The sequence below is a fragment of the Cucumis sativus genome, chromosome 6, assembly GCF_000004075.3.
Source record: "Cucumis sativus cultivar 9930 chromosome 6, Cucumber_9930_V3, whole genome shotgun sequence".
NCBI classification, from domain to species: Eukaryota; Viridiplantae; Streptophyta; class Magnoliopsida; order Cucurbitales; family Cucurbitaceae; genus Cucumis; species Cucumis sativus.
In genome coordinates, this window is record NC_026660.2 from 1,696,359 (window position 1) to 1,709,803 (window position 13,445).

Genomic DNA, 13,445 nt, shown 5'->3' on the forward strand with positions numbered 1-13,445 from the left:
TAGAAATCGAACCACATCTGCAACAAATCTATATTAACACAGGTCTAACTCCACAAAACACATTTTTCCAATAACCACATTTCTCCAAAAACCTGGCGAATACTACCAAGAAAATATTCTTCTTTTTCCCCAAAGTTCAGAAAGAAGTAATCAATATAGCGAGCATGTTTGGGAATGTCTATCTGATACATTTTCTAAAGTTATCTGGATACTGCATGTTTGAAACTCAAGGATACAGTAATACAATCTATAGAATAGTTCTTATCTATCGTCAGTACACTAGGACATATATACTAAAGATAGACTTGAACGTTATTAACAGCCAAAGAATCAAATACTTTACAAGCAGACACTTCATCCATAAAATATTACAACCCTCCTGGGCATGGTGTTAGTGCAGAGTTATCCGTGTAGAACTTTACATCTTTTACTTTTTCCTTGTTCCAGAGACCAAATGAGCAAAAATTCTCTATTTGTGTCTTAAAAAAGAATGTCTAGACTAAGTTGGTACTAGAATATCACCTTCACAAAACTTCCAAGAACCATCTTGTTGCTTCTTCACCAAATAACGAACTTTATAGTTGCTGCATGTGACAAAGGATCAAGGGAAGTTTCAAGTTACAAGAAATAGAAGAGATAAGAGTTATGAAATATGAGTATTCTTTCATTCAAATAGACCTATAAAACATAGAGAACAATAGCGAAGAGTTAAACATCTTTCTCTTTTATGAACATGTAAGAAAGTTACTAATAAATCAAAGTGTACATCAGTAAAGCTAATAGCCTAGTATACTTGATACCAAAAACTATATCATTTAGTTGATAAAAAGAACAATAGCGAAAACCAAAAATGGATGCAACCCATATACTATAAAATATTAAAACGATTGTACATGAAGAGGAAGCCTAATCTTATGCACTCCAATTTTTTTCCATTTTTCCTTACCAAATTTAGTTTGACTCGTCTTGTAGTTTCTGTGGCTGAGAAGAAAAAAAACGAGAGTTTGAAGTAGTAGCAATCTTTCTCATTTTTTAGATATTCGGATTATCTAGCTACTTGCCAAGTTATTTGGGGAAAAAATCCACACTTATAACCACAAGTGTTGCAAAAAAGAGTATGATTTAGCAAGTTTTAGTTAAATATATTATTGTGCTCATAATTTTACAAAAAGAGTTTGAAGTAGTTAAAATTCCTTAATTATTTGATTTTGTGCAGGAAAGTTGCCGAGTATCCAATTACTATAACATTCTCTATTATTATTTGTTTGCCCCATTATTCTCCGCAATTAGGACAAAATTTCATGTGTCAAAATGGAAGGGAGCCCTAGAAGGCGGATGCCTATTTAAAGTAGTAAAGCATTCTCATTTGGGCATCTCAATCGCATCATAAAAATTTTGCACTTCATCTTTTTTTTTTTCTCTGATTTCAAAGAAACCTATTCAAAAGTGTGGATTGTATAGCTCAATTTCACCCTTGAAAAAGGTGGAAGCGAGTTAGACTGGATAAGGTTTAGGAGCTCGGTTTAAGTTCTTCAAGTGTTCAATGTTCTTTAGTCATACTCTAAAATGAGATTTTGTTTTCTTACTAAGTTTGGAGAATCCATTGGCGCAGTGAAGCCAACATGGAGGAATGGATTGATATAGGACTTTTTGTATGGTTGGTAGAAAAATCTTTGTTCCAATATACTGATTTTAGGCTTGTTGGTACCTAAAGATGTTAATGTTTATTCTTTTTGTATGTAAACAATCTTTTAACAAAAAAATTGTTATTAGTCAATGAGTGTACAAATATTACAAAGTGTATTATAGCATGTATGTATTAAAGTGGCGACTCTTTGTTTTCATATGAGTGTGATGTATTAGAACATTATTGTCATTGAAATGGTTAATGTAATGGCAGAGCAGGGGAAAAATGTAGTAATTGAGGAATATACGACATCGAAAAAATGTCACAATATACGAATTCGTGACATTTTGTAAATGCGTCAATAACGAAACAATGATATTTGCTTTTATAAAAAACTGTCACGATTGACATATCATTGACAGAAAAAAATGTCATAATATAGGAATTCGTGACATTTTTGTAACTGTCGTCAATATCGAAAAGATGACATTTATTTTTATAAAAACTGTCATGATTGACATATCCTTAACAGATAAAAAATGTCATAATAAATGAATTCACAAACATTTTTGTTTGTGACAGTTTTCTAAAACTGTCATGGAAGGACTGTCTTTTGAGAGTTTACATTAGTTTTCTTAGAACTCAAGAACACAGATGTACCACCTAGAGAACAGATCCTGTTCAAGTAAGGCCATGTTCACATTAGTTTTCTGTAATTCCTTCATACTTCAGTTCTGTTTTGTACCTTCTTTTGGCATTTTTAGATCGGTTTAGATTTCTACTCTTTTCTTTGTTATTGGTAAAATTCCTGATTAAATTTCAACAAGTTGTTTCTTACTTCAAGTTTTTTTTCATTCAACCAGTAATTTACATTCTAGCAAGTTATTATAGTATTCTTGTATTTTCATCATTGGACGTTTTATTAGTAAAATTGTTATGGAATTTTACTTATCTCCAATTTTGTTCTTCACTCCTTTCATCATGAGCTAAACTCTAATTTTAATTCAAAGATGTGACTGTCCAAGAGGAAGCAGAGAAACCTAGTATGTAAAATGTGATTTTTGCTCAACAAGTCAAATATCATATCATGGTTTGTTTTTATTGATATTTAACTTCATAATTAGTCTATTGATATTTAACTTCATAACTACTCTAGATCGATCATCAAGTTTAGTATACAAAAATTAAAACTAATACTGAAAATGTTGATAAATTTAGTTTAAAAGAAAAAGAGCTTAGAAATAAGGCTTTACTTTTGACCCTAGACATAGAGCAAAACCTTTATGACCAAAAGTATCGTCAATCAAGTTTATACTTAACTAAATCATAGACATACAGGTTTATGGTTTAGCCTTCTAAAGATACTTCACAGGAGACCTAATAGATTATATGTGTTCAATCCAGCTGAGCTCACTATGCATTGAAATCGAGTTAAAAGGAATAAATTGACTATTATGCTACATGTACTTTCAAAGGGCCATGAGCATGTCTACATCCCTTCTTTGTCATTGATATTTTTCTTTTTAGAAACCTCTTCCGAAATTATTCTTTCTTTGGTTACCAAGTTCTCTTGAGGAAATTCTTTAACCTTCAGAATTTTGTTTAAAATGTCTCTGACTTGAAATATTTCTATTTGCTACTTGTTTGACAATGTGCACTTGCACCGATTAAAAACGTTTTCCTTTAAAAGTTTTCACTTTTGAGCCACACATTTTCAGTCGATTCCCAATCAACTTGAGTGAAACCCTTTGAACATTATTTAATATATTAACCCTGCCATGGAGGATCCCAAACAAAAAGTTTAACCTTCTTCAAAATTTTGATATTCCAAAACAAGGGAAGAATGGGAGAACTCAAATAAGAAAAAGGTCACCAACAATGAAACAATAAGCTACAGAAAAATTCGTCCCAAGGACTAGCACTACACAAGTGAAAGTCCCTTCTCTCTCCCTGAAATAGCAAAATCACAAGAAGGGCACGTATCATTAAACTCCCCATCAGAGAGGGCCAAATAACACTAGAGGAGATAGACAAGAGCTCCCAAAAGATCTATCTCAATAAATAAAATTTTGAACTGGACAAATGTTGAAGAAGAAAAAGAGTGCAGAGGAGACTGTCCTCCAATCACGTATCCATCCGATACAAGTGTTCAACCCCTAGACCACTAAACAATGAACCAATTGAGAAAAGGGAACCCGTCAAAATAGCTTTCTAGGGATTTATAGTAGTACCTCTCAAAACCCCCTTTGAAAGTCATTCAATGAGATGGGGGCCGTAGTTGCTCATAATAATCCTGTGCCAAATATTATCCCTCAAGGAAACCACCCCAACCACTTGGATAGCACGGCCCCATTAAGTGCCCTACATCTCGCAATTTGCCAAGTTAGAACCCTTCCCTTACTGCCCTATCCCATATTATCTGGCATAAGCCTCTCCAAGAACTTCCTAGATAATTTAGTTGCTAATCTTACCAGGACCAAACATGACTCAAAAGATCTCTCATACATTCTAAAGAATCTATTATTCCTCCCATCAAAAGGTTCCACAAAATTGCAAATTTATGACTTTTTCTTTTTATAATGGTAACTTAGTTCAAGTTTAGAATGATAAGTGCTGTGGGAATTCTATTATAAAGTTCGAGTTTTCTTGTCTTTTCAAAGTGTTTTCAGTGCCTAATTGCTCGGTTTCAGAACATTGGGATGCTGCAAATTTTTCCCGGATGATTGTTACTCATTGCAATTTGAAGGATTATGAACTGGGAGATTTTTCTCTCCATTTAACCAATCTGAATGGCATAAGTCCGATTGTTAGGGAGAATGAGAATCTTTGAAAAATTGCCCCTTGCAGGCTTTTATTCAGTTAATTCTACAAATAAACGTTTTCCCATACCCTCTTGCAATTTGAAAGACAAAAAGGCCTAAGAAGGTCAATGGTTTAGGGTGGATTCTGCCATATAAATGACAGAATGCAGCAGATGTTTAGAAAGGACGTCTTACTTTATGTTGCTCCCCTAAATTTATGTTCTCTGTTTTCACTTTAGATTATCAAAATCACACCTTTAATTAATCCTCTGGGTTAAATTGTTGGTATCTGTTCTTCCAACAGTTCAATCCAGAGGTACATTTATTAATCAATGCTACTTTTTTTTATAAGAGTTAATCAATGCTATTAAAACCATTAGGTTTCTATTTGCTATTTCCTGTTGTTTTTCTAAAAGGTAAGTTTGTTTTCGTATGTTTCCACTATATCAATGAAAATTTTGTTTATCATTAGAAATGGGAAAAACTGTATATAAACACAACTAATTTATTCCAGTTACCTATAATAGCTCGGGTTCTTTGGTTCAGCTTCATTGACGAGCTCAGCCGCTTCCTCTAAATGAACCTCAATTTCTAATGCCATAGCTCCAAACTTATCTGATAAAAGTTCAGCTCGTAGGACAGACAATTGAAGCAAAACAAATTTCCAATAGCAGGACTTAGCTTTTGCAGCATCAGCTAGAGCTTCCCACTGTAAACCAAAAAGAAACAATATAATATTAAACTTCCATCAATCCAAAAGATAAAAGCCAATAAATTAGTTACTTTTCCACATGCATGCAGATGTTATTTTCATTAATAAAGCTTAATAAATATATAATTAATTTTTAAACATAAAAGATTCTTTTTATGGGTGAAGAACATGGAGGAAGAATGCCATCTACAACAGAGCATATTCTCTCTATCTGCAAACGCTAAGGAAGCACAAACTACCCAGCTTGTAAAATGGGTTTGGAGATTCCTTCTCGAATGTGAAGTTCAATGATTACAAAGTTGAACAGAGAAAATATGAGAACAAAGTAATGACAGTTCACTAAAAGGGACCAAAAGATTTTTTTTAAAAAAAATTATAATGAAAGTTGTGTTTCTAGTTTAAAAAACAATATTAATAATAAACCAAAAGAACGGGAAGAGCTGGGAATTCATTTGAAAATTGGAACTAGAAGCAAAGGTTGAAGGCTTTGACTAGGTTCAAGCAAAGAGATGGAAGATGTATTTACTTTGGAGAGGATTTGCGGTTAGGTCCCAAAAGGAATGTTTTTAAGGCTTTAGTAGATGGTTTTGACTAAGAATCTCTTCATTGGTAGTTGTTGAGGGGAAGGTGTTCGGAAGTAAGGAGTGACAAAAAATGGAACGAAGATAAATTTAGACGTCTAACAATATTTCCATTTAGGTGTCTAATAATATTTCCCCAAAGATAAACTTTCTTGGTTTACATTTTTTGAGAAATAGATTCATCTGATGACATTCTTTGTTTCATGTTCTTATCTTTTGAAGACGTCCCAAAATTCTATATAGACGTTGAAAATAAAAGTTGTAGATTCTCTTTGACGTCTTCTAATTTCTTCACTTACACAGTTTATTTTTGGCAGATATTTAGTACTTATTTCGTTGTTAGATGACTTCAACGGTTGCTAATAGTCTTTTTAGTTCCTTTTATACATATGTACTTAGTAAAGTTTCAGCTTCTCATTTACAAAAAATATTGATCCTAGTTTGTGATGAAAACAGCTTGAACTTCAATGAACTTTACCTGGAAAAGCATTGTTCCATCAAGAATTTTAGCAAGTTTATGGATTTGATAGTTAGGTCCCAAAGCTTCAGCTTTAATCGTTTGCCATTGATTCACAAGGGCTTCAGCTTCTTCAACCGACATTAGGTTCTGATTTGAAGCTGTAATTGCAGATGACAGTAGCATATCACTTGTGCCTGCTAAGTTCCTGCCCTTCCTCATTAGCTTTGACAAAAGCCTTTGAAGACTACTACTAAGATTTGAATTGTTCTTCGTATTTGGAGTTGCTATAACATTATCTACAGACAGACCCTCATCGCTGAAAACAGAGCTTGTATTCAGGCTTGCTTTTTGCGGGGTCCATGTAGGAAAAGGTTTCATCTTTATCATCCTGCTCATTAGATTGAAGGAAGCAAAACTAATACTCCCAACAACAACAAGAACTTTCATGTTATCAACAAGACTGCTCCTGGACAACCACAATTCTGAAATTTTCCATTTCTTTATGCGAAGGTCCCTTTTCAATTGAACTGATGATGATTTTGCATCAGTTTGGTTTTTCTCCATTCCCAATTGACTTGGCAAGTTAGTAGGAGTTAACCGTCTAACAATATTCCCAAGATTTTGGGATGAATTTGAATTTGGGAAGGAGTTCTCAACCTCCCTCCAATGTGATATAGAGGAAGTGGATATGGGCTTGTTATTTGTGTGAACTATAATCTGCTGAGAATGGTTAATTTTCTTCTTTGCATCCATTTTCTTCTCGCCGTGGAGAAAACTAACCTGAACAAACATTGAAACAAATAAATAAAAATAATGTTGCCACTACTAAGTCCATTATATATTTTATGTCTAAAAGCGATCTCAAATCTGATCAATTGATATGAATCTCACCAGTGTCAGGGAGCAATCCCTCGTATCTTTAAAGACACCAAGTATAGTATCCTTCAACCATATTTCCTGCTCAAGTTAAACAGGCTTTCAGATATAAAAAGAGACATCAGGAAAAGCGGAATTTAAACTAAACAAGTATATAAAGTGCATATTGTTGGAAAAGTGAAAGCCACCCAAGCTACGTATATTTTATATTTTCATATTCCTGCAAATATTAAATATTATGTCAAAAAAAATTCAAAGTAAAAAGTATCACAACCGAGACGAAATTTGAAACAAAAGATTCGTAAAATCAGCTTAACCATAGTCCAAAAAGAGATTTTGGATGTATGTGATAGAACACTGATAGAGACGTTCTTTATTAAATTGGTAAAATGAAATTCAGTACAATATCAGATTGATAGGATATCAATCTGGAAACGAAATTATAATAACAAGAAGAAAAGAAATCCCTCTCTCTGTTGTCCTTACTCTCAGGATGAACAGCCCGACTCAACAAAATGGATCCCCCCCTTCACAGTCACTCTCCCAGGCTATATAACCACCCTCTTAATTCAAAGTAACTGTGGGCCCCAGTGTTATCATTCACACTCCCCATCTCACGTGCCTTTTCTCTCTTATTTCTCCTACTATATTGTAATACTATTGGAAGTCTAACAGTATGGTCATAGACATTAACAAACTATTGAGTATTTTCAAAACCACAGAAACATATCAAACAACAAATTTCAAAATTTTAAGAAATATATACTTAATCTAAAATGTCAAAATCAATAGTATTGTATCTGTTATAGTATATCTGCAAATAGGAGTTTATTAGTCTACGATCCTTTATAAGTTTTTTTAAGGGAAAGCGGAACTTTTCATTGAGGACATGAAAAATTACATAATTAGTAACAGAAGCCACAAAGACTAAAAGACAACAGTCACAACGCACAAACTCTTAAAAAGACTAGATAACTGACTAACAAAACCTCTCATACTAAATAGGGTGTCGATATATGTCTATATTTATCTTCACAGAATATACCCTCTGTTCCTTTTTTCTTTTTCTTCTAAGCATCCTGTCTGTTAGAATTAAATGGACAAAAGGAGAATTTACCAACAATTGGCATGTGTCCTCTGCATTCTTTTTCTTCATTGCTAAACTTGACAATCGGCTAGGCATATCCGGTTTTGAATTCAAAGCAGACTGTTGAAGCTTTTCAGAAACCTCAGAATCACTGCACTGGAAACATAATAGCAAGAATAAGAATTAACACTAGATATCAAATTTTAGTAGTTTAAGATGGGTTAAGATCAAGAAATTAGATTATCACGTCTGGGCACATATATGATAATAACAACAATCTACCTGACCAAGAAGAAAATTGCAAAAAGCCTCCTCCAGTTTCAGATCAACACCTTCTGATGCTATCAGACATTCACATATAGTTTTTGCCTTTTCAATCTACAAAAGAATAGTATATGACATAGCATTACTTAAAGTAAACATAGCGATCTGCTCTTATGTTTTTAGTGATTGTTATTCAATCATCTTCAAAAATATTTTGAGCAAGGCATGCATGTGTACCAAGAAACAATTTTTTTTCTATTATGCAATAGCATCAGCTGCAAAAGTGAAATTACCAACTCTGGATGCCTGCTTGAAAACCCAAGCGCAAGATGAGCTTTAAAAGCCAACAAAAAGCAATAAAAATCAACCACGACCCTTTGATTCTGTGACTCGATTGATTTTTTATTCTTTCTTATGAGAGCTAATTCATGCCATGGAAGAAGATCAACCACTTCTGCAGCCATTAGCCTACCAAGAGCTTGGCTTAAAAAGCACGGCCAATCCTGAACTTGGCATGATGTTTCAACGCCAAGACCTTGTCTCAGCAATTCACGTAATGCTGCAATTGCTCCTGCTCTCCGTTCAGTATTCATGGGTAAGTTAGGCAGAGCCAGCAACTCCAATGTGCAAGCAGGTGCAAGTTCCTCCAAAGATTCTTCAATCTAAAACCAGGGGCAGCAAAAAGTACTCAATTGGTTGTTCTTTTTCCAGAAAAATATGTTAACTGAATGATAAAACAGATCAAAATTCCATAAAATTTAGAATATGCAACATTTTAATAATGAAGTAAAAAATCATAATATAGAGGGGGAAAATAAACTTGGATGGCATAAAGAAACCAAAAAGGAAAAAACATGTCATCTCTAAATTGTTTGACATCCCAAATGTCTGACAAATTCCATGGCTACTTGTTTCCATGCTTATAAATTTTATTGCTCCAAGTTTTTTTTTTTTACATATCTAGGTATCGAGCCCCATCCCACTAATCCTAGAGAACCTTTTGCCTGTCCAGAGATATTATTGCTCCAGCTATTGGACTTCGTAAATGTTCACTAATTTCACAAAAAAAAGCCTGTTTCTTCTAAAAAATATTCTAGATGTTATATATACAAATAAGCCCCCAAGGAGGAAAGGAAATATACTACCATAAAGAAAAGGAAGTCGTCGGGCAATTCTAGGTTAAAGACTCCACATGCATGATAGATAGAGCGGTAAAAATGCCTAATTAATTATCAGCTTGAAAAATTGACACACAAAAGAAGTGGGCCTTTCACCTGAGATAACAATTTTAGTTTTCTGAGAGATGTTTGACTTCTTAGAAGATATTGGGCACGTGCAAGAGCTTCAAAACCTTGAGATACCATGTTCTTCTCAAAACCAAGTTTTGCAATTGCACACTTCAAGAAAGCACCTAATATAAGAATAGGATATATAACAATACTAAAATAAGAACAGGGTGCTTGAAGAGTCTCGGCCTAAACATACCTCAGCTAATACCATGGATAGCAGTATGTCATGCATGTAAGGCTTAGCCATTGGACATTGGACAACTGTCTGTCCAATGTCAAGCACCATTTTTGCTTCGCCAACCTAAAAAATTGGGAGGGGAAGGGAAATTAGGATACTCATCTTTCCTTTGGAACCCTTTGCAATTCAACTCACGCCCAAAGGAAAAAAAAAAATAAGAAGATTTTATTTTCTAGATAAAACAACTTTTATTGAGAAAAAATTAGAGAAAGTTATTCAAATAGAATGAGCCCTGCAGACTAAAGTTACTAAGAAGTGGCTCACATTTTGTAAATTTCAACCAATGCCAGCATAAGAAATATTAACAATTAAACAGTGGTTGCATATTTTATAAACAAGAGAATCAAACTTGATGGGTGAAAACATAATTTCTCAACAATGCACCCTATAATTTAACAGACTGATCAGAGTGATATAAGGATAATTTAGGGATGTTAATGAGGTAATAAGGGTACCATTATTAATCAGTTAAGAAAGTTGTGGTGAACTGTTATAAATAGAGTGAGTGGAAAATGATGAGGTATTTATTGATCAAGTTGGTCAAGGCTTGAGTGATTTCAGGAGAGGGAAGATCCAACAACTACACGATAAAACATAAAAGGTAAAGAACTATGGTTTTTTAGATGAAAAACTACACTTCTATTGAAAAAAAATGTAAGAAAAACATAGGGAATATTACACCAAAAAGGGGCATCCAATCATGTCAAATGACCTAAAGTAATTGCACATGATAAGCCCTAGATCCTCCCTCTCTTGAGTGATCTCTTAAAACCACTCAAGCTTAAACCCACTAAATAAATGCCTACATTCATTCTTTCCACCTCGTCTATATATATCAAATCACATTAACAACTTCCCTAATTAATTAATTAATCGTATACCTTGAATACCCTAGGTCCCTAGAAACATCCCAAACTATATCCTAGTAGCAATCCTGTAGCCAACTAAACTAGATCTGAATGCATACACTGATACACATATTAACTTTTTCCTTTTCAAAAGGAAATAAGACTTTTCATTAAGTATTAAATATGAAATATGAAATATTGACAAAAAAAAACCGTAAAATAACTTGTATTGCTCAAGAACGTGAGTTTACAATGAATTTTGAACTTACCTCTTGAAGAAGGCAAAGAGCACCTGGCAACCAAGCCCAAGGAATTCGAATGGAAGACTTCGGTAGGATGTTTTCCTTCATGTTACCAGCATAATGTGGTTCAAATAGAAGTTTATCTCTCACATCCATTAAAAGATCCTGAAAAATATCCCATAATCAAATTATATAAATGTGAAGAAATACATGTTTCTCCTGTTCTATAAAGTGACAACGAACAACTTAATATGACCCCTCAATTGTAAGAGGATTACAGGTGAAAATAAATAGCTATCAAGGAAGAAAAATGTTGGTCATGACGTAGGCATCAGAGACTTCCAAACTACATGTTATTGGTTTTCTTTTTAAATTAGTCTGTTTTCAGTTGGTTAAGAGTTTTTAGTTTAAATTTAATACCTGGTATTTCATCTAGATGCACTCTGATGACCCTTAATTTGAGATGTTATTAAGTTTTGGATGAATCTAACAAAGGGCATATACAACTATTTATAGGCCACAGCCGAAGCTAACAAACAGCCAAAGATGTAACTAACTAAAACATATAAGATAAGCTAACAAACAAATGGATTTTATAAAAATTTCGAGTAATCCTTAATAAGATTTGTTTACGATCATATGAAACTGCTAGCCATGATAACAAGACAAGATAGTTTTTCAAACCTAAACCACAATCTTGGCCACACAAACCTGGCGAGATGCAATAGCATCAGTGGAGTAACCTTCTTCAATTTCAACATTTCTTAATTCCATCACTGATTTAACAATCTCATCTTTTTCAGATTGATCTGGGACACCAATAAGCTGCACAATAAACATTTGTATCATATAACTCCGAAAACTACAATTACAGCCCAGCTACAAAAAGATCAAAGAATGTATCCATTACCACCACCATCCACCGACGGTAACTGCACAATCTATCTTAAAGAAATAATAAAAAAAAAAAAAAAAAAAATCAACGTGACAAATTGATGAGATAGCAAAAATGTACCAAGTCCCTTACAGTTAGGTTTTCAAACAAACAACGTCATCAATTCAGGAAAGAAAAAAGAAGGCAGTAAACCACACTAATAAACCTCAAAAACCGTAGCAAATCATCAATGCAAAATAATGAGTGAAATCCTTAACCAAAAAGAGAACAGAGATGGGTAGTAGAGAATCACCTGGTAACAAGTAACGTGGATTTCAAGTGTGGCAGCGGCGCCATTGGGCCCTTTGTCGTGAATGGTGGGGTTACGAGTGTGGGAGCTGGTAGTAGAGTCAATCCCGACAGCATTCATTCTCCAATTCGAAGAACTGTGGGGAGTGATAAGAAAATCAGCCGCCTGCCTCGGAAGCGAGCCAATGAAAAGCCCATTTCCGCCCCGCATTCCGCCGGAGCTGGAAGGGGGTGTCATTCCAGAAAAACCCTTGTAAATCTTGGTATGTAGGTGAAACCCATTGTTGGATTTGTTGAAATGAAACAAGCAAAGAAAGCAAAAGGAGGAAGGAATTGTGGGCAAGGGGTAGGATGATAAAGCCATATCTCAATCTGCATTTGTCATTCGACAAAAACAAAGCTTAGAAATGAATCGAAGTTCATAATTATGCAGTTGAATGTGTTCTTAAGGTGAAGATTGTAAGAAGCAATTGCCTTTTGCATCAAGTAGGAATAGATAAAAGCCCCAACACTCCATAGTATTTGCTTTACTTGTTCTTGACTGCCAAATTCATTTTTCTCTTTGCTGCAATAACAAGACTCGCCTTATGCCACCATTGTATCTCCTTTTTCTTCTTTTTCCTTTGTTCTTTTCTTCTTTTGACGTTTACCTTTTTTCTCTCTAATAATTTGTTGTTAAAATACGTGGATTTTTTAACGGTTATTAATAGCTTTTCTTTTCATTTTAGTCTTAATATACGTTGCTTTTGTATATTTTAATATTTAAAATATTTAATTTAAAAATATAGCCAAATTTTATTATGAATAGATATAAACTATAAATAGTCTATTTCAATAACATTTTATTATATTTTAAATAATTTATCTTTAATGTAGAGAAATTTGGATTAATATTGATCTTTTTAAAAGAGATAGAGAAACCTCTCCTATGTGTATATCTCTCTTCTACGTCATAGGTTCGACCCACGGTTTAACCATGACCTATACTCTCCCATAAAAACTATCGTTTTCTTAATTTTCACTTCTTAAGCACCATTTTTCTTCTACTTTCTTATTTTTTTAATTTGTAACTAATAAATGTTTAGCGAATTTTTAAATTCTAGTTCTGATTGGTATTCATGTGAATCTAATACCTCTACAGATGCTTCATAGTATAGATATTCGTTATGTTCTTCATTGCCATGTCTAGGTCTGTGTATGAAGTTGATGGATTGACATCCATGTATAAAGGAAATGA

The 13,445-nt window shown here is 33.7% G+C and overlaps 1 protein-coding gene across 2 annotated transcripts; it reads right to left on the reverse strand.

Annotated features, from left to right (window-relative positions):
* Nucleotides 1-100: 100 nt before the first annotated feature.
* Nucleotides 101-12,845, reverse strand: LOC101213263 (plastid division protein CDP1, chloroplastic). Of its 2 annotated transcripts, XM_011658149.2 has the most exons (13): nt 12,683-12,845; nt 12,213-12,580; nt 11,737-11,850; nt 11,053-11,190; nt 9,894-9,998; nt 9,683-9,805; nt 8,702-9,070; nt 8,427-8,522; nt 8,175-8,300; nt 7,073-7,138; nt 6,200-6,961; nt 4,947-5,137; nt 101-584 (listed from the first exon to the last, which is right to left on the reverse strand). In XM_011658149.2, exons 2-13 carry the CDS (start codon nt 12,570-12,572, stop codon nt 500-502), a joined length of 2,535 nt encoding a protein of 844 aa, XP_011656451.1. In that variant the 5' UTR covers nt 12,573-12,580; nt 12,683-12,845; the 3' UTR covers nt 101-499. The 2 variants fall into 2 exon arrangements, with proteins under 2 accessions (XP_011656451.1, XP_004138549.1); XM_004138501.3 differs by having other exon boundaries at nt 12,213-12,845.
* Between the last annotated feature and the right edge of the window lie 600 nt (nt 12,846-13,445).

Bases quoted from the DNA above. Each gene is read 5' to 3' on its own strand.
- LOC101213263 (XM_011658149.2), bottom strand. From the start codon at position 12,572: ATGGCTTTATCATCCTACCCCTTGCCCACAATTCCTTCCTCCTTTTGC. The intron at 7,139-8,174 runs GTAAATTCTCCT...TAACTTGAGCAG, and splicing joins AGGACACATGCCAATTGTTG to GAAATATGGTTGAAGGATAC. The intron at 5,138-6,199 runs GTAAAGTTCATT...TTTGGTTTACAG, and splicing joins ATGGAACAATGCTTTTCCAG to TGGGAAGCTCTAGCTGATGC.